This window comes from Sapajus apella, unplaced genomic scaffold, assembly GCF_009761245.1.
Source record: "Sapajus apella isolate SASKATOON/1434 unplaced genomic scaffold, GSC_monkey_1.0 scaffold266, whole genome shotgun sequence".
Lineage (NCBI taxonomy): Eukaryota > Metazoa > Chordata > Mammalia > Primates > Cebidae > Sapajus > Sapajus apella.
Window position 1 is genome coordinate 114,704 of NW_022437206.1, and position 25,988 is coordinate 140,691.

Consider the following 25,988-nt stretch of genomic DNA (forward strand, 5'->3'; position numbering starts at 1 on the left):
TTCCATGCTCTGGGGTGGGCCTGGCTCACCTCAAGGAGGAAGCCCAGCCTGAAAAGGCTGCAGCTTAGGTTGTCACTCTCTTCATTCAGCTCAGCGTCTGATCACATCTTCTGTCACTCAGGGCCAGAGAAGGCGGGGTCTTAAATGTTATCCAATCACGGACGCTGGCCTGGGAACTGTCCAATGAGGCACACAGCGGGAGCGGACAGGGCGGCTTCCGGGATATAGCGGGGTCTTTGTCTCTTGCTGCGTTCGGAGCTCCATGTCTCTTCTTCACTGGCCTCTGCCCTCTCCTTTTAGAGGCCGAGCCTCTGTGACCTTGTGACCTGTAGGTATTGGAGATCCACAGCTAAGACGCCAGGACCCCGTGAAAGCCTAGAAATGGTGAGAGTGCTGGGTTCGACATTCCGACAGAGGGGTTGGGACTGATTGGAACCAGTGGGAAGTGACTGTGGCGGGGCTCAGGCCTCGCCGCTGTCAGCTCCACAATCTGTGCCTCTAGTTCTCCTTGCCCAGCTGGGCTTCAGTCCCCTTCAGCCGCAAGATGGCGGCTGCCGGGCGTCCTGTTTTTTCCCTGCCCGGTGACTGTGCCCTGGCCTGGAGCCCTCTCTGGGCAGCTCTGCAGCAGTAGGCTCCCTCTCTCAGATTGTGCAGAGACCACTGGAGGATCCTCAGGACGGAATCCTGACTCGGGGTGCGGGTTCATGAATGGGAAGAGCTTTGGTGCATGGAGTCCCCAGGCTTTCTTTTTTCCTATTAAAAATTTACAGGTGTCAACGTGGAAATATTAAATAATTAAATCAAAGAGTGATTAAAAAATTTTAGAGCACCCAGCTGTGGTTTGTAATTTGTGGTCCATGGAAGGGACTTGATGGAAAGATTTTTATAAGGTTCAGGATAAAGAAAACGAAATTCAATTATTGGCAAGGTATAGTTATGTAGTCCCCTTCCCCTCCACACACACCCCAGACAGTCTCACTCTGTTGCTTAGGCTGGAGTGCAGTGGTGTGATATCGGCTTATTGCATCCTCTGCTTCCCGGGTTCAAGCGATTCTCGTGCCTGAGCCTTTCTAGTAGCTGGAACTACAGGCAGCTGTCACCACACCCAGCCAATATTTTTTTATTTTTAGTAGAGATGGGGTTTCACCATGTTGGCCAGGCTGGTCTCGAACTTCTTACCTTAGGTGATCTACCCACCTCGGCCTCCCAAAGTGCTGGGATTACAGGAATGAGCCACCATGCCTGGCCTAGTTTCTTGATTTTTACAGTCTAGGTGGAAATATCCTGGTTGTGTAATCAGAGCTTAGTTGACAGTTTAGAGTTGTTTAAGTCTGAATTTTGTTCTGGCAATGTAGTAATTTACCAAAAAATGCTCTTGAGTTTAGTTTTTTTTAGAAATTGAAATCTGGGAACTAGAGCCACCTTAGTCTAATTGCCTGCCACATAATTATTTTCACACTCCACAGGGGACTGATTTTTCCCTCAGTTTTTCACATGTGCTTCAAGGAGGGCCTCAAGTCCCCCCTTGTCTCCTATTCCTCCAGCCTAACTCTGGCTTGCTGTAAAATTCTAAATTTCCATTTTTTTTCTGACATTTCCAAATGGCAATTCCCCGTTTTAATTTTCTTTTTCTTTTTGAGATGGAGTTTTGCTCTTGTTGCCCACACGAGTGTAATGGTGGGATCTCAGCTCACTGCAATCTCTGCCTCCCGGGTTCAAGCAATTCTCCTGCCTCAGTCTCCCAAGTAGCTGGGATTACAGGCACCCGCCACCACGCCTAGCTAATTTTTGTATTTTTAGTAGAGTTGGGGTTTCGCTGTGTTGGCCATGCTAGTTTCGAACTCCTGATCTCGTGATCCGCCTACCTCGGGCTCCCAAAGTGCTAGGATTACAGGTGGGAGCCATCACACCCAGTCCAATTTCCCTTTTCTAATTCACTTTATCAACTATTTTTTTAGTGTACATTTTGATACCTATATTAATTTACCTTTTTTTTTTTTTAAAAAAATTCTTGAGATGGAGACTTGCTCTCCAGGCTGGAGTGTAGTGGCGCAATCTAGGCTCACTACAACTTCAGACCCCTGGACTCAAACTATTCTCCTGTCTTAGTCTCCCAGGTAGATGGAATTACAGGTGCCCACTGTCATGCCTGGCTAATTTTTGTATTTTTAGTAGAGACAGGTTTCACTATGTTGGCCAGGCTGGTCTCAAACTCCTGGCTTCAAGCTATCTGTCTGCCTTGACCTCCCAAAGAGCTGGGATTACAGACATGAGCCACTGAGCCTGGCCAATTAATCAGTTTTTGACAAAGCATTTGATGGCACATTTAAAAATTTTGGCTTTTTTTTTTTTTTTTTGAGACGGAGTTTCACTCATGTTACCCAGGTTGGAGTGCAATGGCGCGATCTCGGCTCACTGCAACCTCCACCTCCTGGGTTCAGGCAATTCTCCTGCCTCAGCCTCCTGAGTAGCTGGGATTACAGACACATACCACCATGCCCAGCTAATTTTTTGTATTTTTAGTAGAGACGGGGTTTCACCATGTTGACCAGGATGGTCTCGATCTCTTGACCTCGTGATCCACCCGCCTCGGCCTCCCAAAGTGCTGGGATTACAGGCTTGAGCCACCGCGCCCGGCGGCTTTTTTTTTTTTTTTTGATAAACATTTCCTATGAGAAGAAAGCAAAGAATAATTTCCTGACACTATACTATAAAATATCTCTGTGTGTTTTTTTGTCGTCTCTTTTCCCTAGACACAGATATTTTTTCAGAATGTTTTTGGGTAAAGTTTTCCTTTTGGAAATTTTATAGGGTGATGTGTCTTCAGTCACCTTTTAGTTTTTTCTTGGACCTGGGTTTCAGCACTGTATGGGGATAAACCAAAATACCCACCATGGCCGGTGGCTATGTCTGCAACAGTGTCTAGTGAATATCAGCTTCTGTATCATTTTCTGTCATAGGAAAACCTGAGGTATTGAGTGTAGCTTCTCAAGTGTTCAGGTGGATGTTAAGAGGATAAGAGGGAATTCCTGGTGCACTTTTTTTTTGTTTGTTTGTTTAAGCTAATTCCTTGAGACATTCATATTGTCTTCACCCAACCCAGCTTTCATTTCTTGGAGACACATTGCTGGTCAGCCAATCAGATACTAGCATTGAGGAGAAAACAAATAATTTTTGCCTGCTGGATTTTCTTAGGGGGGCAGAAAAGTAGTAAAAAATTTCTAGGATAAAAAACAAAAAACAAACAACCCCTAGGACTCCAAAAGACCAAAAGAAAAAGAAAAAAACAAGCAAACAAAAAAAATGACCCCAGTGAGATGGTTTAAGAACTTGCAGAGTAAAACGTGCCTGAGGCATTCACTGCGGCATAATTCAGAGCCTCTTCAGAGGAGGTTATTGAGCACTCAAGTGAGCAGGGCGGGGTGGGACAATCTGTCAAGTAATTGAATGGCTTGACTTTTTGACACATGAGTAAGACGTATCTGTACCTTGAAAAGATTTGTTCACTTATTTTTACCTAAAGTTTTTTTTGTTTTTTTTTTGACAGTTAATCTCTGCCACCAGGCTGGAGTGCAGTGGTGGCATCTCGACTCATTGCAACCTCCAAATCCTGAGTTTATGTGTTTCTCATGCCTCAGCCTCCCAAGTAGCTGGGACTACAGGTGTGAACCACCATACCCAGCTAGTTTTTGTATTTTTAGTAGAGACAGGGTTTTGCCATGTTAGCCAGGCCGGTCTCAAAATTCTGACCTTAAGTGACTCACCTGCGTGAGCCTTCCAAAGTGCTGAGATTACAGGTGTGAGCCACTGTGCCCAGCAGACCTCAGTTTTTTAACTGTATATTGCATTTTATTAGTAGAGCTTGAAAGGCAAGAAAATATTTCCAAAGGGCATAAAATATATGTCACAAAAAATTAATATCTAATAATATATTTATTTGTTGAAAATTTTCATTTACCTTTTTCTTTCTCAGAGTGAATTTAGAAATTTCCTCTGGTGTTTTTTTTTTTTTTTTTTTTTTTTTTTGAGACAGCCTAGCTCCATCGCCAGGCACCAGGCTGGAGTCCAGTGGCGCGATCTCAGCTTACTGCAACCTCTGCCTCCTGGTTTCAAGCAATTCTCCTGCCTCAGCCTCCCGAGTAGCTGGGACTACAGGCACATGCCACCACGCCCAGCTAATTTTTGTATTTTTAGTAGAGATGGGGTTTCACCATGTTGGCCAGGATGGTCCCGATCTCTTGACCTCGTGATCCGTCCGCCTCGGCCTCCCAAAGTGCTGGGATTATAGGCCTGAGCCACTGTACCCGGCCTCTGGTGTGTTTTTTATGACTCAGTGATTTCAAACAGAATTCTATCTAGCTTTTAGAATGTTAGCTACCAAGGAAAATAATAAAGAAAATTTCTATTCAATTTCAGCTGTAGAAAATGAATACATTTCCACAAAAAATGTGGTAGATAATTTGTGAGTTGCATAGATTTCTGAAAACTTCAGTTCTTTTTTTTTAGCCGGGTAAACTTGTGGCAGTGAATATCTTTGTTTTATATTCTGGTTTTAGTTTGTTTGTTTTTGAGATGGAGTCTCACTGCGATGCCCAGACTGGAGTACAATGGTGCAATCTCAGCTCACTGCAACTATCACTTCCCATGTTCAAGTGATTTTCCTGCCGCAGTCCCGAGTAGCTGGGACTACAGGCACATATCACCACACCCAACTAATTTTTGTATTTTTAGTAGAGATGGGGTTTCACCATGTTGTCCAGGCTTGTCTTGAACTCCTAACGCCAAGTGATTCCACCACCTTGGCCTCTCAAAGTGCTGGGATTACAGGTTCGTGAGCCACCAAGCCTGGCCCTATATCCTGTTATTTTGATTTTTGAGTTTAATGCTAAATTTTATTTTATTTTATTTATTTATCGTTTGAGACGGAGTCACTCTGTCGCCCAGGCTGGAGTACAATGGTGTGATCTTGGCTCACTGCAACCTCCAGCTCCTGGATTCAAGTATCTCCTGCCACAGCCACCCGAGTAGGGATTACAGGCATCTGCCACCACGCCTGGCTAATTTTCATATTTTTAGTAGAGACAGGGTTTTGCCATGGTGGCTAGGCTGGTCTCGAACTCCTGACCTCAGGCAATCTGCCTGCCTGAGGAAAAAATACATTTATTGTTTGAAATAAATAATACATTTATTGTTTGAAAGAAAGAAGAAATAATACATTTATTGTTTGAAAGAAAGAAATACTTTTTCTTTTCTTACTCAGGTATAAAATATAAGCACCTTAAAATTTTCTCCCCTTATATGAAGACTTTGAGGAATTTTGGGAAGGTCTTATTGCAGATAAAGTTGATATTTTTTAAAGACAGTTTCTTGACTTTTTAAAATGAAACAGATACATGTAAAAAATTGAATTTCAAAGGAGTATTGCAACAGGAGGAAGCAGCAAATGTAAGATTTTTAAAGATTGCAAAGATTAGGCAGAAAAGGACTATTTTTTTCTAGGGAAAAGCAAACAAGATTAGTAAGTTGGTTGGAGGGGAATGTTTAAATCTTGAAATGGAGGGTAATAAAGTCAGAATTTAGATCAGAGAATGTTTTACCCTGAAGCCAGCATGTTCTTAAGAGGGACATAAAATGGGGTCGTATGGTGGCTCAGACTGAGTAGCTCAGAGTTCAGGAGCCATTAGGAAGAAAATAAACTTCAGTTCAGTTTGATTAGGAAGTATTTTATGTTGACCGCTGAAGACAAAGTCAGCTGATTTTTAAATGAGAAAAAGGAGAAAATGTGCAATCATTTTTCTGGCTCTGTGATAGGTAAGAAAAGAAAGCACCATTTAAGTCATAATGGAAAGGGTTTTTTCTTTCATAAAGTGTTCCTGGAGAACACAAAGAATAGAGAATTTTATTAATCACAGCTGTTGATCATTTGTATGCTTCATCTTTTCTCACCTTTTTCTTGGTCCTATACTTGACTTTTTGGGGGTTGTATCTTTTTTTTTTTTTTCTCCCAGATGTTAGTTTTACTCTTGTTGCTCAGGCTGGAGTGTAATGGCACAATCTCGGCTCACCACAACTTCCGCCTCCCAGGTTCAAGCAATTCTCCTGCCTCAGCCTACTGAGTAGCTGGGATTACAGGCATGCGCCATTATGCCCTGCTAATTTTGTATTTTTAGTAGAGACAGGGTTGCTCCATATTGGTCAGGCTGGTCTCGAACTCTGACCTCAGGTAATCTGCTCACCTCAGCCTCCCAAAGTGCTGGGACTACAGGCATGAGCCACTGCGCCTGGCTGGGATTGTATCTTTTGTATAAAAATGGTAAAGGTAACTACAGTGTTCTGCTGAGTTCTGTGAGTAACTCTATCAAATTGGTAAATTTCAGTAACATTATGGGAGTTCTCAATTTTTAAACAGTATCTCAGAAGCATAGATGGGCTTATGGGGTTTGTGACTGGCATCTGCTGTGAGGACAACGTTGTGGGACCGAGCCCTGAATCGGGCTTTGCTGATTCTGGGTGGTGTCAGAATTCAAGTGTTAGACAATAAGTTGGTATTGCAGAATTGCTTGTTGTTCAGCAAACTCGACAGATTTGGTGGCAGAAGAAAGATATTACAGTCTCCTGGCCTAGAATAAAACTTTGGATGTCCAGGAATGGGAGGCTGTGCCCTGCCCTACACAGGCTGTCACACTGTTTCTTGTTCTGTGATACCAGCTCTCCTTCCAAGGTGACAGAGGACTAAAAACTTAGAGAAAAGCAGCTCTGATGACAGACCCCTTTTGCCACAGCTGCCACCACAGGATTTTCACCCACTCACAAACATACCCACTAGACATTAATGTGTCCACACCTCTCCCAGGACGAGGAACCACACTCAGGAATTTTACCACAGCATTTTTGTTCATCGTGTTTTTTTTGCCAAAAACTTACAAAAGTGTCTACAAGTCTCCTGGCCTATTCTCACCTCCAAACAATCTGCAGTAGTAGCAGCAACCTGTTTTCTCCACCAGCCTAGGATTCTGGACCGCTGGTTCATAATGTCATCTGCCTGCATGGACCCAGAAATAAATCAGAGTACAGCCCACCTGGGCCACCGTAAGTAGCACAAACCAGTCCTTCAGCCTGCATTGCACTCTTTCCCACCCAGGTTTTTTTTTTTTTTTTTAAACTTTTATTTGTTGTTTAGGGATACATGTAAAGGTTTGTTGTGCAGGTAAAATTGTGTCCTGGGGGTTTTGTGTGTACATTATTTTGTAACTAAGGTACTAGCATAGTACCAAAGAGGTATTTTTTCTGACTGTGTTGCTGCTCCCACCCTCCACCCCTAACTAGGCCTCAGTGTTTGTTCTTCCTTTCTGTGTTCCTGTGTTTTTCCTTTTTAGCTCTTACTTATAAACGAAATGCATTTGGTTTTGTTTTTACATTAGTTTTCTAAGAATAATGGTCTCAAGCTTTATCCATTGTTGCTGTAAAAGACATAATCTTGTTTTTGGTTGTTTTTTATTGCCACACAGTATTCTATGATGTTTATGTACCATATTTTTAAATTATGTATTTTATGTTACGTTGTGTTGTTTTATTTTTGGAGACAGGGTCTCTATTGCCCAGGCTAAAGTAAAGTGGCGTGATGTTGGCTCACTGTAGCCTCAACCTTCCAGCCTCAAGGAATCTTCTTTATGAGACAGTGTCTCTCTTGCTGCCCAGCGCGAGTGCAGTGTGCAATCTTGGCTCACTGCAATCTCCGCCTCCTGGGTTCAGGTGATTCTCCTGTCTCAGCCTCCTGAGTAGCTGGGATGATAGTCACCTACCACCACCATGCCTGACAAATTTTTGTATTTTTAGTAGAGATGAGGTTTCACCATGTTGATCAGACTGGTCTTGAACTTCTGACCTCAAGTGATCCACTTGCCTTGGCATCCCAAAGTGCTGGGATTACAAGCATGAGCCATCGTGGTGGGCCAAGCAATCCCCTTGTACCCCAGCCTTTCAAGTAGCTGGGACTACAGGCGTGTGCCATCGCACCTAGCTATTTTTTTTTTTTTTATTGTTTTAGAGGTTGGATTTTTTATGTTGCTCACTCTGGTCTCAAACTCCTGAGCTCAGACAATCCACCTGTTTTGGCCTCAACGTGCTAGGATTACAGACATAAGCCATTGTACCCGATTATACTAAATTTTCTTTATCCAGTCTACCATCGATAGGCATTCAAGTTGATTCTATATGTCTGCTATTGTGAATAATGCTGCAGTGAATACGCTTGTGCTTAGGTCTTTATGATAGAATAATTTATATTTCTTTGAGTATATACCCAATTATGAGGTTGCTTGGTGAAATGGTAAATCTGGTTTTAGTTCTGCGAGGAATTGTCACACTACCTTTTACAATGGTTGAATTAACGTACACTCTTAACAGCAGTGTATAAGTATTTCGTTTCTCAGCCATCACAACATCTATTTTTTGACTTTTTAATAGCTGTTCTCACTGGTGTAAGATGGCATCTTGTGTTTTTTCTTTGCATTTTTGTAGTGATTATTGATGAGCATTTTATTATATGCTTGTTAGCCACATATTTGTCTTCTTTTGAAAAGCAACTTTTTCATGTTTTTTATCTACGTTTTAGTGAGGTCTTTTTTTTCTCTAAACTTGTTTAAGTTTCTTATGGATTCTAGATACTAGATCTTTGTCAGAAGCATAGTTTGCAAATATTTTCTACTATTTTGTAGGTTGTCTGTTTACTGTGTTGATAGTTTCCTTTTCTGTGAAGAATCTATTTAGTTTAATTAGGTCCAATTTGTCAATTTTGGCTTTTGTTGCAATTGCTAAGTTGCAGCAATTCCCAAGTTATCTTCCAGGGTTGTTTTTTTTTTTTTTAATGATTTTAAAATACACATTTCAGTCTTTAATTATTCTTTCTTTCTTTCTTTTTTTTTTTTAAAGACAGGGTTTCACCATGTTGGTCAGGCTGGTCTTGAACTCCCGACCTCAGGCGATCTGCCCACCTTGGCCTCCAAAGTGCTTGGATTACAGGCGTGAGCCACCATGCCCGGCCAGTCTTTAATTATTCTTGAGTTTATTTTTGTATATGGTGTAATAAAAGTAGTCCAGTTTCGGTCTTCGATATAGTGCTAGCTAGTTATTCCACCACCATTAAAAAAATAGGAAATTCTTTCCACATTTCTATTTCTGTTGTCACCTTTGTTCATGATCACATGGCTTTAGGTGTGTGGCATTATTTCTGAACTCCCTATTCTGTTGCATTGGTCTATGAATTTGTTTCTGTACCATTCCATGTTGCTTCGTTTACTGTAGCTCTGTAGTATAATTTGAAGTCAGGTAATGTAATGCCTTCAGCTTTGTTGTTTTTGCTTATGATTACCTTGGCTATTTGGACCCTTTTTTGGTTTTAAATAAATTTTAAATAGTGGGGTTTTTTTCCCCTTTAGTTTTGTTAAAAATATTTTGGTCCTTTGAATAGAATAGCATTAAATCTGTAAATTTTGGGGGGCAGTATGATCATGCTTAGGATATTGATCTTTTCTATTTACGAGCTTAAAGTTGTTTTCTATTTGTGCCATTTCTGATTGCTTTAAGCATTGTTTTGTCATTCTTATAGAGATCTTTCACCTAGCTGGTTAGCTATATTCATAAATATTTTATTCTTTTTGTGGCAATTGTGAATGTGATTGTGTTTATATTCATATTTGGGTCGGATGTTGTTGATTTTCAGGAATGCAACTAATTTTGTACATTTATTCTGTATCCTGAAATTACACTGATGTTGTTTGTAAGTTTAAAGAGCTTTTTTGCCAAGACTATATGGTTTTTCAGATGTAGAATCAGGTAGTCTGCAAACAGGGATAGTTTGATTTCCTCTCTTCCTGTTTAAATGCCCCTTATTTTTATATTTTGCCTGATTGCTCTGACCAGGACTTCCAATTTTATCTTGAATAGTTGTGTTGAAAGAAGGCATCTTTGTTTTGTGCCAGTTTTCAAGGAGGAATGCTTCAAGCTTTATTTTTATTTTTATTTTTTATTTTTGAGATAGAGTTTTCTTTTGTTTCCCGGGCTGGAGTGCAGTGGCACAATCTTGGCTCACTGCAGCTTCCACCTTCTGGGTTCAAGTCTTCTCTTTTCCTAGCCTTTTGAGTATCTGGGATTATAGTTAACCACCCTCACACCTGGCTAATTTTTGTAATTTTAGTAAAGACAGCGTTTTGCCATGTCAGCTAGGTTGATCTCAAACTCCTGACTTCAGGTGATCCACCTGCCTTGGCCTCCTAAAGTGCTGGAATTACAGGTGTGAGCCACTGCACCCATCTGCTTCCAGGTTTTGTCCATTCAGTATGTTGGCTGAGGTTTTGTCATAGATAACTTATTATTTTAAAGTATGTACCTTCAATGCCTAGGTTATTGAGGATTTTTAACATAAAAGGTGTTAAATTTTATTGAAAGTTTTTTCAGCATCTATGGAATTAATCTTGGGGTTTCTGTCTTTAGTTCTGTTTATGTCATGAATCACATTTATGATTTGTGTATGTTGAACCAACCTTGCATTCCCAAAACAAATTTTACTTGATCATAGTTTTTTAGCTATTTTATATGCTGCTGGATTTCGTTAGTATTTTGTTGAGGATTTTTGCATTAATGTTCAAAGATATTGGCCTGATTTTTTTTTTTTTTTTTTTAAATCTCTGCCAGGTTTTGGTATTAGAGTCATGCTATTCTTATATAGTAAGTTGGAGATAAGTTACTTTTTCTTAATTTCTTAAAATAGTTTTAGTAGAAATGGTACCAGCACTTTTTTGTGCATCTGGTAGAATCCAGCTGTGAATCTGTCTGGTCCTTGGCTTTATTTGGTTGGTAGGCTATCTATTACTAATTCAATTTTTAAGCTTTTTATTTATCTATTTAGGGCTTTTTTTTTTTTTTTTTTTTCAATTTTTCCATTCTTGTAAAAATGTATTTGTTCAATAGTTTCTTCTTTTTCTTTTTCTTTTTCTTTTATTTTTTTAAGAGACGGGGTCTCACAATGTTGCCGAGGCTCGAGTGCAGTGGCTATTCACAGGTGCGATCTCACTACTGATCAGCATGAAAGTTTTGACCTGCTCTATTTTTGACCTGGGGCAGTTTATCCCTCCTTAGGCAACCTGGTGGTTCCCCGCTCCTGGGAGGTCACCATATTGATGCCGAACTTAGTGCGGACGCCCGATTGGCATAGCGCACAACCGCCCAGAACTCCTGGACTCAAGCGATCCTCCCACCTCAGCCTCCTGAGTAGCTGGGACTACAGGCATGTGCCATGAACCTTTTTTTTTTTTTTCTTTCTCTGAGGCAGAGTCTTGCTCTGTTGCTCAGGCTGGAATACAGTGGCCTGCTCTTGGTTCACTGCAGCCTCCGGCACCTGGGTTTAAGCAATTCTCTGCCTCAGCCTCCCAAGTACCTGGGATTACAGGCACCCACCACCACCTGGGCTAATCTTAGTATTTTTATTAAAGAAAGGATTTCATCATCTTGGCCAGCCTGGTCTTGAACTCATGATTTCGTGATCCACTTGCCTTGGCCTCTCAAAGTGCTGGGATTACAGGTGTGAGCCACCAGTCGCCGGCCAATTTTTAATTTTTTTTCAAGATTGTTTTATTTGTGTCCACGGAAGTGTTCATAGTAGACTTCATTATTTTTTTGTGGGGTCAGTGGTAGTGTCTTTTGTTATTTCTGATTGTGTTTATTTCAATAATTCCTACTTTCTTCATTAGTTTAGCTAGTGGTTTATTTATCTTATTTTTTTTCCCATAGATTTAATTACTGGATTTCTTGATATTTTGTAAAATTTTTATGTCTAAATTTAGTTAAGATTTGATTTTGGTTATTTCTTGCCTGCTTCTAGCTTAAGGGTTGATTTGCGTTTGCTTCTTTCATTCTTTTATTTATAATGTCAGGTTGTTAAATGAAGATCTTTCTAACTTTTTGATTTGGGAGTTAAATGGTATAAATTTCTCTTTTAACACTACCTTAGCTGTATTGCAGAGAGATTCTGGTGTGTGTGTGTGTGTGTGTGTGTGTGTGTGTGTGTGTGTGTTTCGGTTGTTCTTTTTTTGTTTCTTTAATTTTTTTTGAGATGGAGTTTCACTCTTGATGCCCAATTTGAGTGTAATGGCACGATCTCAACTCACTGCAACCTCCACCTCCTGGATTCAAGCATTGTCCTACCTCAGCCTCTCAAGTAGTTGGGATTAAAGGCATGTTCCACCACTCCCACCTAATTTTTGTAATTTTAGCAGAGATGGGGCTAGGCTGGTCTTGAACTCCTAACCTCGTATGATCTGCCTGCTTCACCTTCCCAAACTGCTGGAATTACAGGCATGAGCCACAATGTGTGGCCTGTTTTTTTGTCCTTATTTGTTAAAAAACAAAAACAAAAACAAAAAAACTTACTGGTTTCTGCCTTAATTTCATTATTTACCAATAAGTTATTCAAGTGCAGGTTGTTTAATTTTTATGTAATTGTGTGGTTTCAAGTTGTTTTCTTTTTATTGAATTATATTTGTGTCAAGCTGTGGTCTATCTGTATGGTTTGTATAATTTTGAGATTTTGAATTTACTGAGGATTGTTTTATTTCTGATTGTGTGGTCAGTTTTAGAGTATATATAAAAATATCTCTATCTCTATCTATGTATATATTTTTGAGACGAGGTGTTGCTTAGTCACTCAGGCTGGAGTGAAGTGGCACAATCTCAGCTCACCACAACTTCTGCCTTATGGGTTCAAGTGATTCTCCTGCCTCAGTCTCCCGAGTAGCTGGGATTTCAGGTGCCCACTACCACGCTCAGCAATTTTTTTGTGTTTTTAGTAGAGATGGGGCTTTGCCATGTTGGCCAGGCTGGTCTCAAACTCCTGACCTGAAGTGATCCACCTGCCTTGGCCTCCCAAAGTGCTAGGATTGCAGGCGTGAGCCACTGCAGCTGGCGAGAAGAATGTATATTATGTTATGTTTACACAAAGAGTTAATTCAGTAGATGTCTGTTAAAAATATTTGGTCAAATGTTGAGTTTAGGTCCTAATATTTTGTTACTTTTCTTCTTCCATTATCTGTCTATTAGTGCCTGTAGGATATTGTAGTCTCCCTCTATTATTATGTCAGAATCTAAATCTCTTTATAGGTTTCTAAGAACTTGTTTTATTCATGTGAACCCATGAATTTTATATAACACCTTTCTCTCTTCTGCTTTTTTTCCCCATAAACACTTCCATGTGTGCACAGTGTGTAGAATTTAGATGTTCAAGAGTTAAAAAAAATGTTTAGAGACCTGGCTGTTGTAAAAGAAACTATAACTTAGAAGTAAGAGGCTTAATTAGTCTACATACAAATAAGAGAAAATAGCTTACTAAAATCTCTACTCTTAAAACATTTAGATTATATGTAGATTTTCATCTTCCTTCTTTTGAAATATATGTAAATCATATTAACAGCTAAATAAATGTTTTGTCATTTTTTTTCTTTTTGACTCAGGACTGTCTTTATCTGGGACCTGACATTAATTGCTTGGTTTTTGTTTTGGCAAAAGATAATTCTTATTATTTTTAGTCTTTTAAAGTTGACACAGATTTGTTCAGAGTAAAGCTGATTCCAAGAGCACATAAAAGTTGAGCATAAAAGCCGGGTTACATTTAGCAATACAGAATTATAAAGACTAAAAGACACTGAGTAAGTTGTTTGACAGAAATGTGATTATCCAAGGTAATTATTTGCAGGCTGAATTATTTATACTACAGAAGAAAAAAGAGTTCAGTTTTCTTTCTTTCTCTTTTTTTTTTTTTTTTTTTAATGGAGATGGGGTTTCTCCATGTTGGCCAGACAGGTCTCAAACCCCTGACCTCAGGTGTGATCCGCCTAACTCGGCCTCCCAAAGTGCTGGGATTACAGGCGTGAGCCACCGTGCCCGGCCTTTTTTTTTTTGAGATGAGGCTTAGCTCTTGTTGCCCAGGCTGGAGTGCAATGGCGCAGTCTCGGCTTACTGAAACCTCCACCTTCCAGGCTCAAGCCATTCTCCTGCCTCATCTTCACAAGTAGCTGGGATTACAGGTTCCTGCTACCATGTTTCGCTAAGTTTTTGTATTTTTAGTAGAGATGGGGTTTTACCATGTTGGCCATGGCTGGTCTCAAACTTCTGACCTCAGGTGAGCTGACAACCTCAGCCTCCCAAAGTGCTGGGATTACAGGCATGAGCCACCATGCCCGGCCTCAGTTTATAAACTGAACTGTGGAGTCTGTTGTCAAACTTTGATTTCTATTTATTATTTAGTACAATTAGCATAGTTATGTGTAGTGTTTGTAAACAGCCTGCATTCATACACATTCAATAGTATTTTCTACAATAGTATGAGTATAAAGTCACAATATTTACTTTGAATGCATTCCTTAGTTATTTTAATATTGTGTTTCATACTTTTAAAAAGTACAGTTTCTCAACTGAATTATAGTTACAGAAAATTTTTGAAAATCTTTTTTTTTTTTCCCATTTATTTTATTGCATTTTATGTTTTGGGGTACATGTGAAGAACATGCAAGATTGTTGCATAGGTACACATGTGGCAGTGTGATTTGCTGCCTTCCTCCCCATCACCTACTTCTGGCATCTCTCCCCTTGCTATCTCTCCCCAGCTCCCCACCCCCCACCGTCCCTCCCCTATTTCCCCCCAACTGACCCCAGTGTGTAGTGCTCCCCTCCCTGTGTCCATGTGTTCTCATTGTTCAACACCCGCCTATGAGTGAGAACATGCGGTGTTTGATCTTCTGCTTCTCTGTCAGTTTGCTGAGAATGATGGTTTTCAGGTTCACCCATGTCCCAACAAAGGACACAAACTCATCGTTTTTGATGGCTGTGTAATATTCCATGGTGTATATGTGCCACATTTTCCCTATCCAGTCTATCGTCGATGGGCATTTGGGTTGGTTCCAGGTCTTTGCTATTGTAAACAGTGCTGCAAGGAACATTTGTGTGCACATGTCCTTATAGTAGAACGATTTATAATCCTTTGGATATATACCCAGTAATGGGATTGCTGGGTCAAATGGAATTTCTATTTCTAGGTCCTTGAGTAATCGCCACACTGTCTTCCACAATGGTTGAATTAATTTACACTCCCACCAACAGTGCAAAAGTGTTCCTATTTCTCCACATCCTCTCCAGCATCTGTTGTCTCCAGATTTTTTAATGATCGCCATTCTAACTGGCGTGAGATGGTATCTCAATGTTGTTTTGATTTGCATTTCTCTGATGACCAGTGATGATAAGCATTTTTTCATATGTTTGTTGGCCTCATGTATGTCTTCTTTTGTAAAGTGTCTGTTCATATCCTTTGCCCACTTTTGAATGGGCTTGTTAGTTTTTTTCTTGTAGATCTGTCTTAGTTCTTTGTAAATTCTGGATATCAGCCCTTTGTCAGATGGGTAAACTGCAAAAATTTTTCCCCATTCTGTTGGTTGCTGATTCACTCTAATGACTGTTTCTTTTGCTATGCAGAAGCTGTGGAGTTTGATTAGGTCCCATTTGTCTATTTTGGCTTTTGTTGCCAATGCTTTTGGTGTTTTGGTCATGAAGTCCTTGCCTATACCTATGTCCTGAATTGTTTTGCCTAGATTTTCTTCTAGGATTTTTATGGTGTTAGGTCTTATGTTTAAGTCTTTAATCCATCTGGAGTTAATTTTAGTGTAAGGTGTCAGGAAGGGGTCCAGTTTCTGCTTTCTGCACATGGCTAGCCAGCTTTCCCAACACCATTTATTGAACAGGGAATCCTTTCCCCATTGCTTGTTTTTGTCTGGTTTGTCAAAGATCAGATGGTTGTAGATATGTTGTGTTGCCTCCGAGACCTCTGTTCTGTTCCATTGGTCTATATCTCTGTTTTGGTACCAGTACCATGCTGTTTTGATTACTGTAGCCTTGTAGTATAGTTTGAAGTCTGGTAGCGTGATGCCCCCCGCTTTGTTCTTTTTGCTTAGAATTGACTTGGCTATGCGGGCTCTCTTTTGGTTCCATATGAAGTTTAAGGTGGTTTTTTCCAGTTCTGCGAAGAAGGTCATTGGTAGCTTGATGGGGATAGCATTGAATCTGTAAATTACTTTGGGCAGTATGGCCATTTTCACGATATTGATTCTTCCTAACCATGAACATGGAATGTTTCTCCATCTGTTTGTGTCCTCTCTTATTTCGTTGAGCAGTGGCTTGTAGTTCTCCTTGAAGAGGTCCTTTACATTCCTTGTTAGTTGTATTCCTAGGTATTTTATTCTCTTTGTGGCAATTGTGAATGGAAGTATGTTCTTGATTTGGCTCTCTTTAAGTCTGTTATTGGTGTATAGGAATGCATGTGATTTTTGCACATTGATTTTGTATCCTGAGACTTTGCTGAACTTGCTTATCAGTTTCAGGAGGTTTGGGGCTGAGACGATGGGGTCTTCTAGATATACAATCATGTTGTCTGCAAATAGAGACAATTTGACTTCCTCCTTTCCTATTTGAATGCCATTTATTTCTTTTTCTTGCCTGATTGCTCTGGCTAGAACTTCTAATACTATATTGAATAGCAGTGGTGAGAGCGGGCATCCTTGTCTGGTGCCACATTTCAAGGGGAATGCTTCCAGTTTTTGCCCATTCAGTATGATATTGGCTGTTGGTTTGTCATAAATAGCTTTTATTATTTTGAGATACGTTCCATCTATACCTAGCTTATTGAGTGTTTTTAGCATAAAGGGCTGCTGAATTTTGTCAAAGGCCTTCTCTGCATCAATTGAGATAATCATGTGGTTTTTGTCTTTGGTTCTGTTTATGTGGTGAATTACGTCTATAGACTTGCATATGTTGAACCAACCTTGCATCCCCAGGATGAAGCCTACTTGATCATGGTGGATAAGCTTTTTGATGTGCTGTTGCAATCGGCTTGTCAGTATTTTATTGAAGATTTTTGCATCTATGTTCATCATGGATATTGGCCTGAAGTTTTCTTTTCTTGTTGAGTCTCTGCCGGGTTTTGGAATCAGGATGATGTTGGTCTCATAAAATGATTTGGGAAGGATTCCCTCTTTTTGTATTGTTTGGAATAGTTTCAGAAGAAATGGTACCAGCTCCTCTTTGTATGTCTGGTAGAATTCAGCTGTGAACCCGTCTGGACCTGGGCTTTTTTTGGGTGGTAAGCTCTTAATTGCTGCCTCAACTTCAGACCTTGTTATGGGTCTGTTCATGGTTTCGGCTTCTTCCTGGTTTAGGCTTGGCAGGAGGCAAGTGTCCAGGAATTTATCCATTTCTTCCAGGTTTATTAGTTTGTGTGCATAGAGTTGTTTATAATAATCTCTGATGATGGTTTGAATTTCTGTGGAATGTGTGGTGGTATCCCCTTTATCGTTTTTTATTGCATCAATTTGGTTACTCTCTCTTTTCTTTTTTATTAATCTGGCTAGTGGTCTGTCTATTTTGTTGATCTTTTCAAAAAACCAGCTCCTGGATTTATAGATTTTTTGAAGGGTTTTTTGGTGTCTCTATCTCCTTCAGTCCTGCTCTGATCTTAGCTATTTCTTGTCTTCTGCTAGACTTTGAGTTTTTTTGATCTTGCTCCTCTAGCTCTTTCAGTTTTGACGATAGGGTGTCAATTTTTGATCTCTCCTTGCTTCTCATGTGGGCACCTATTGCTATATATTTTCCTCTAGAGACTGCTTCAAATGTGTCCCAGAGATTCTGGTATGTTGTGTCTTCATTCTCGTTGGTTTTGAAGAACATCTTTATTTCTGTCTTCATTTCATTGTTTATCCAGTCAACATTCAAGAGCAAGCTGTTCCGTTTCCATGAAGCTGTGCGGTTCTGGGTTAGTTTTTGAATTCTGAGTTCTAACTTGATTGCACTGTGGCCTGAGAGACTGTTTGTTATGATTTCCGTTCTTTTGCATTTGCTGAGGAGTGATTTACTCCCAATTATGTGGTCAATTTTAGAGTAGGTGTGATGTGGTGCTGAGAAGAATGTATATTCTGTGGATTTTGGTTGGATAGTTCTGTAAATGTGTATTAGGTTTGCTTGATCCGGGTCTGAGTTCAAGTCCTGGATATCCTTGTTAATTTTCTGTCTGGGTGATCTGTCTAATATAGACAATGGGGTGTTAAAGTCTCCCACTATTATTGTGTGGGAGTCTAAGTCTCTTTGTAAGTCATTAAGAACTTGCCTTATGTATCTGGGTGCTCCTGTATTGGGTGCGTATATATTTAGGATCGTTAGCTCTTCTTGTTGCATTGATCCTTTTACCATTATGTAATGTCCCTCTTTGTCTCTTATGATCTTTGTTGTTTTAAAGTCTAATTTATCAGAGATAAGAATTGCAACTCCTGCTTTTTTTTTGCTCTCCGTTTGCTTGATAAATCTTCCTCCATCCCTTTATTTTGAGCCTTTGTGTATCCTTGCATGTGAGATGGGTTTCCTGGATACAGCACACCGATGGGTTTTGGCATTTTATCCAATTTGCCAGTCTGTGTCTTTTGATTGGGGCATTTAGTCCATTTACATTTAGGGTTAATATTGTTATGTGCGAATTTGATACTGCCATTTTGGTGCTGGCTGGGTGTTTTGCCCATTAGTTGATCCAGATTCTTCATTGTGTTGATTCTCTTTACCATTTGGCATGTTTTTTGAATGGCTGGTGCTGGTTGTTCCTTTATATGTGTAGAGCCTCTTTCAGGAACTCTTGTAAAGCTGGCCTGGTGGTGACGAAATCTCTGAGTACTTGCATGTTCCCAAAGGATTTTATTTTTCCTTCACTTATGAAGCTTAGTTTGGCTGGATAGGAGATTCTGGGTTGAAAGTTCTTTTCTTTAAGGATGTTGAATATTGGCCCCCACTCTCTTCTGACTTGTAGGTCTTCTGCTGAGAGATCTGCTGTGAGTCTGGTGGGCTTCCCTTTGTGGGTAACCCCACCTTTCTCTCTGGCTGCCCTTAGTATTTTCTCCTTCATTTCAACCCTGGTTCATCTGACGATGATGTTCCTTGGGGTTGCTCTTCTTGACGAATATCTTTGTGGTGTTCTTTGTATTTCCTGGACTTGAATATTTGCCTGCCTTGCTAGGTTGGGGAAGTTTTCCTCGATAATATCCTGAAGAGTATTTTCCAGCTTGGATTCATTCTCTTCATCGCATTCAGGTACGCCTATCAAACATAGATTAGGTCTTTTCACATAGTCCCACATTTCTTGAAGACTTTGTTCCTTCCTTCTAACTCTTTTTTCTCTATTCTTCCCTTCCTATTTTATTTCATTGAGTTGATCTTCGACCTCTGATATCCTTTCTTGTGTTTGGTAATTTGGCTGTTGATACTTGTGCATGCTTCACGAAGTTCTCGTCTTGCGTTTTTCAGCTCCATCAATTCACTTATATTCCTTTCTATTTTGTCCATTCTCGTTAGCATTTCGTCAAATCTTTTTTCAAGGTTCTTAGTTTCTTTGCATTGGGTTAGAACATGTTCTTTTAGCTCACAGAAGTTTCTTACTACCCACCTTCTGAAGTCTGATTCTGTCATTTCATCACACTTGTTCTCCCTCCAACCTTGTTCCTTTGCTAGTGAGGAGTTGTGATCCCTTTTAGGAGGAGAGGTGTTCTGGTTTCGGGTGGTTTCATCCTTTTTGCGCTGGTTTCTTCCCAACTTTATGGATTTATCCACCTGTCGTCTTTGTAGTTGCTGGCTTTCAGATTGGGTCTCTGAGTGGACGTTCTATTTGTTGATTAGTTTATTTCTGTTTCTTGGTTTTCCTTCTGGCAGTCTGGCCCCTCTGCTGTAGGTCTGCTGAGGTCCACTCCAGGCCCTGCTTGCCTGGGGATCACCTGCAGCAGCTGCTGAACAGTAAGGGTTGTTACCAGTTTCCTTCTTCTGCTATCTTTGTCCCAGAAGGATACCCGCCAAGTGTCAATCTGATCTCTCTTTAATGAGGTGGCTCTTTGGAGATACAGGTGTCAGGGAGCTGCTTGGGGAGACGGTCTCTTCTTTATAGGAGCTCAAATGCTGAGCTGTGAGCTCTGTTGTTCATTCCTAGCTGCTGGGCTGGTACGTTTAAGTCTGCTACAGCAGAACTCATAAACCTCTTTTTGTTCCCAGGTGCTCTGTCCCAGGGATTTAGGGCTTTATGAGTTTCGGTTATGCTGCTGACTTCTTTTTTTTTCCCTTCAGAGCTGCCCTGCCCAGCAATGAGGCATCCTAGTCACTGTCTGCCTGTAGAGGGTTTGCTGAGCTGCTGTGGGCTCCGCCCGGCTGCCAAGTGACCTTCCCTGCAGGCTTGTTTATATGGGTGTAGTTAGAACTGCCTGGGCAATGGTGGCCCGCCTCTATTAAGGCAGAGTCTGTCTGCAGTGGCGGGTTGCCTTGGCAACGGGCAGGCTGCCTCAGTAATGGCGGGTTGCCTTGGCAACGGCGGGCTGCCTCTGCATTGGCTGACTACCTCTGTAGTGGTGGGCTGCCTCGGTAATGGCGGATGCCCCTCCCCCATAGAGGTGGACCGTCCCCGGGTTCAGCTGCGCTTGCCATGAAACTCTCAATCCAGAGAGTTTCTGATTGCTGTTCTTTTGTGGGAGTGTGATCAGCCGAGCCTGATTGCCTGGCTCCGTGCCTCAGAGCCTTTTGTTTTTTTAAGTTGGTGTTCCAGTCACCTGTTGAAGAGGCGCCGGGGTCTGTGTGTTTTCCCCTGCCGCAAATAACTGCGCTGGCTTAAACAGTGGCACTGATATTCGTGGCGCTTTTTTTGCCCTGGAATCTACTGTCCTGGTTCCCTGCTCAGTCCCCTTTTTAAACAGATGAATGGGCAAGTTCCCGTGGCTCCAAATCCAGCCAAAAGGGCACCCGGACTGGTGTATTTTGTATGGAGAACCGCTGCTTTGGGGCGCCGACAAAACAGCCGCGCGGGGCATTGCAGGGGCATCGGCCGGCATGGCCACGGTGGCGGAAACAGCCACGCTGGCGACCCGTGGAGCTCCTCCGCCTGGGAATTTCCTAGTCTGTGGGCAATAAAAATGCGGTGTCCACTCACCCTCCGCGCTTTCCCTGGGAGCTGCAATCCTGAGCTGTTCCTAAGCGACCATCTTGGATCGATCAAAAAAGAAAGTTTCAAATCAATAATCTAAGTTTCTACATCAAGAATCTGTGCTGCCAGCCTCTTGGGAAGCTGAGGTGGGAGGATCATTTGAGCCTGAGAGGTCGAGGCTGCAGTGAGCTATGATTTCATCACTGCACTCCAGTCTGTGTAGCAGAGTAGGACCCTGAAGATTTCTGTCATTTCTGTGAAGAACTTGATCCTGAAAAGCCAGCTGATTCACTTTCTGCAAGCCTTGGACTTCAATTAGTTGGTCCTTATGATATCCTTTTGGAACAAAGAGCCACGAAGATGAAACAGAGATAAGCCTGTGACGAAGACTTTTTGTGGTGCAGGCTTGGTTGTTCCAGTAGATAAAACTTGAAAATCTTATATACATTTGGACTAGTACATTAAAATTATTGATATTTACATATTTATAAATAATATCCAAAGAAAATTTACTATCAAATTGTTACAGTAGATATTAGTCTGATATGATTATCAGTTTAACCAGTAAGGATAATTATATGTAAGCATAATTTTAGTGTCTTTTATTTTACAAAGTGGAATGCTGTTATTACAGTACAAATAAAGGCAGGTGTTGTGGCTGCCCCAAAACCTTAATAGCTTTCCAGTTAGCTATGTTGCAGGCTCACATATATTCCACTATATTACCACAGGAAGATTTTAATTTTTTATCAAAAAGTGCTGGTGGAAGTTGTCAGATATATTTTTTCTTTTTTTATTTTTTTTTTTTTTTTTTTGAGACGGAGTTTCGCTCTTGTTACCCAGGCTGGAGTGCAATGGCACGATCTCGGCTCACCGCAACCTCCGCCTCCTGGGTTCAGGCAATTCTCCTGCCTCAGCCTCCTGAGTAGCTGGGATTACAGGCACGCGCCACGATGCCCAGCTAATTTTTTGTATTTTTAGTAGAGACGGGGTTTCACCGTGTTGACCAGGATTGTCTCGATCTCTTGACCTCGTGATCCACCCGCCTCGGCCTCCCAAAGTGCTGGGATTACAGGTTTGAGCCACCGCGCCCGGCCGCATATATATTTCAATATAGATTCTGCATTCAATGGCTAGAAGATTAGAGAGCAGCAGAGATAAAAAAAAATCTTGCCGGGCGTGGTGGCTCACGCCTGTAATCCCAGCACTTTGGGAGCCTGAGGCGGGTAGATCATGAGGTCAAGAGACTGAGACCATCCTGGTCAACATGGTGAAACCCCGTGTCTACTAAAACTACAAAAAATTAGCTGGGCATGGTGGCACGTGCCTGTAATCCCAGCTACTCAGGAGGCTGAGGCAGGAGAATTGCCTGACCCCAGGAGGCGGAGGTTGCGGTGAGCCGAGATCGCGCCATTGCACTCCAGCCTGGGTAACAAGAGCGAAACTCCGTCTCAAAAAAAAAAAAAAAATCTTTAAAAATTCTGCTAATAATATGCCCCCTTTCTTCATAATACTCATGTTTCTCATGAGAGTAGCTATGCACTTTGGGCATTTAGAGAGAAATTATTTTTAGAGAAATATTTTTTGGCTGACTTCATAAATCTTATATCTGATCTCAGTTTTCTTCTTAAGATGTTTTTAACTTTTTTTTTTTTTCAATATAATCTTTCTTGAAGTAAGAGCTGTTTTTCTTTGGAATGCTTTGTGTATCTGTTTTAGAAGCCCTATTAGTATCACATAAAGTTTGTCAAAAGTGTAGGCTGCCACAGTGAGAACTCTTGGAGCTATCTCTATCTGGATGCATGCTGGAAATCCAGCCGTATTTCTTCCTTGTCACCATTATAAATAGAAACTGTGGCTTAAATAATGCTCTTATTCCCATTATGGTAAAGGTACAGTTCTACCCAGGAGTCCTGCAGGCTCTCCTCCTGCAGCTTAGGCTTCACTCTCTAATGTGACACTAAAGTGCTGCTGTGGCGATTGGCGTAAACCTAAGATGTGAGCTGCTACCTGTAAACCTTGTGCTGTGGGCCGATCGTAGGAAACAAAAGGAGGACACTGGCCACAAGAAGAGGGGAAGCAGGAGAGCTCTAGCCCAGTCCTCAGGGAGTACAGAGCCACTGCTTTAAAAGGCAAATAGCCAAAAAGATAGCACCCTATTCAACCACTTTTGTAGAAGAGTGAAAGTCTACCTTAAGCAGGCACCTGGCTTCAGGTTGTAAAACTACCTTCTGTCCTGAAGATGTGAAAAGCTTGTTTTGTTATTGAATATAACCAATTAGCATGCATGAATGGCCTCCCCAAGGACCAGATGAATTTAGAATGAACTGTGTATGACATGGTGCTTCAAATTCTTCTACTTGTGAACTAATTGTGGTAACTGTCTTTCTGTCTTTTTAATCTCTTAAGCCGACTTACTGTAATACGTGTGATATTCAGATTTAATTGTGTAATGAAACAGTTTTCTTTCTGTTCTGTTATTGTGGTTTCTCTGGAGCTGAAGATAATTTCTTTAAAAATTGTATTTCCCAAATACTGTATAGAATTACCAGACCAAATATAAACACATAAGGTGCCAACCAGGCTTTATTCTACAGGGGACTTTTCCTCTCAGGCTTTCAGTCAACTCACTGGAAATGCATACTGTCACCTAAATATGCAGGCAGAATTGTGTCTCTGCCTATTTGGTATCGATAGTCCTCTACAGTGACTTTTAGAGAGGCTAGACCAGCTTTTTACAAACTTTATAGGGCAGATATTAATCATTTTACTTCTTTCAATGACTCTTGTGTCTTTGAGAACTGAAACTGACTCAGAGGCCATAGGCTCAAAAACCCAATCTGAGTAACACGTGTGTATTGAGTAGACAGACATGAGAATCTCCACTTCTCTTTCCCTCTTCTTGCTGAAATGCCAACAATTGCAGGTAACACCTGCTGCTGCTCCTCCCACCTGGGACCTAAATCTGGAGCTCTGAAATCTAAATTTAGGTCTTGAAATTTTAATAAACAAAACAAAATAAAAAAACCCAAAACTTTTATTTGAGGAATGCAAGTCTTTTTACTTCTAAAGTTTGAGAGACTTTAAAATAAGAGCACAATTATGTTTTTGTCTTTTCTTTCAACTATTGGTTTATCTTTTGAAACCGTTCACTATTGCCACAAGTAGGTATACATTCAACTAATAATGTCACACTGGACACTATGTTCTATACCCTTAACATTAATAATGTTAAGTCAAAAAGTAATTAAACTTATTTATTTAAATAAGTCAGTGTCAGTAGCAGGGGAGGGCACCTGAGGACAAAAAAAGAGAAACTTATATTTAAAACTGCCATTTTTATTTCTGTGGAGCAGCTCATTGTTCCTGAATCTTTTCTGTTATAAAAGACAGAAATTGTAGTTTTTCTGTCTTGGGCCCTCTGCCTTTGGGTGTAGTGGTGACAGGTAAACATGTGGTGCTCAAAATTGTAAAGAAATATTCTAAAGATGCAGGTGCAATTTGTCCAGAAGATCTCATCTGAGAAGCAATTCTAGAGGAGGAGGAGAAAGAGAAAAAATGACCTTTTTTTTTTTTTTTTTTTTCCCCCAGCTAAATATGTCTCAGATCAAGAGTTGTGTTTGCTCTGCCTCCTGGAGTGCCATGCATTTAGTGCTTGCAAATCTTTACTTCTATTGCCTGTGTTTTTTCTCCTTAATGAGTTTGTCTTCACTTAAAAAATGCTTATGATAGTCAAGGGTCTCTGAAAAATATTTTTTTTCTATATATCTGAGCCTTCTCTTCATTATGGCTTCTTATATGCCATACAGAATTCTCACCATAAATTTGTGATCTGCAGTATTGAAAATGTTTCCTTTGTGGCTGTTGAACATGGAAAGGTGTGGATAATATTTCTATGGGGAAAACCTGGGGTTCTTAGTAAAGATGGAGAACATATAATGTTGAGGTTATATTTGTATTTTTTTTTATCTCTATGTATTATATGATTAAGAAAATGCTCATTTAAACAGGATGACATTTATTACCCAGAAGGTTCAGAAAAAAATTATTAGGAGTTACCCGCTTATTAGCGTGCTAAAGAGAAACTACTTAAAATTCCTATTAAAAATTGTAGAATATGGAAGATATCTGTATCTTGAACTTTCCATAAAACTGTTTTCTTACATTTAAATTTCGACTGTAGTTTACTTTAGTGGTGGCAGGATCTCAGTAGTAATGATGTGTTCTGGGTGTATCAGTACAGTATAAAAGCTTGTCCTCGTGCAGTTGATGTTAATAAGCTTTTTTATAGATTTTTTTCACTACAGAGTTATTTTTCTCTTCATCATTAAGTATCTTTATAAAGGTAATATGCATAAACCATCACATTTAATCTGGCAGCTGTCCTCCAATTTTTTTTAAGGTTTTTTTTTTTCCTTTATTGTACTTTAAGTTCTGGGGTACATGTGCAGAACACGCAGTTTGTTACGTAGGTATACACATGCCGTGGTGATTGGCCGCATCCATCACCCCATCATCTACATTAGGTATTGCTCCTAATGCTATCCCTCCCTTAGATCCCCAGACCCCAACAGTCACGGTATGTGTGATGTTTCCCTCCCTGTGTCCACATGTTCTCATTGTTCCACTCCCACTTGTAAGTGAGAAGATGCAGTATTTGGTTTTCTGTTCTTGTGTTCCTTTGCTGAGAATGATGGTTTCCAGCTTCATTCATGTCCCTGCAAAGGACATAAACTTATTTTTATGGCTGCATTGTATTCCATGGTATATATGTGCCACAGTTTTTAAGTCCAGTCTGTCATTGATGGGCATTTAGATTGGTTCCAAGTCTTTGCTATTGTGAACAGTGCTGCAATAAACATACCTATGCATGTGTCTTTAGAGTAGAGTGATTTATAATCCTTTGCGTATATACCCAGTAATGGGATTGCTGGGTCAAATGGTATTTCTAGTTCTA

General features: G+C 40.6%; 1 protein-coding gene across 1 annotated transcript in view; it reads left to right on the top strand.

The window, feature by feature from the left end:
- Positions 1 to 366: 366 nt before the first annotated feature.
- The window catches only part of LOC116545418 (zinc finger protein 254), a 56,735-nt gene continuing 31,113 nt past the window's right edge, over positions 367 to 25,988 (top strand). Inside the window, exon 1 of the mRNA XM_032271929.1 lies at positions 367 to 384. Coding sequence (XP_032127820.1) covers positions 382 to 384 — 3 coding nt within the window. The 5' untranslated portion in view covers positions 367 to 381. The remainder of the gene's footprint in view (positions 385 to 25,988) is intronic.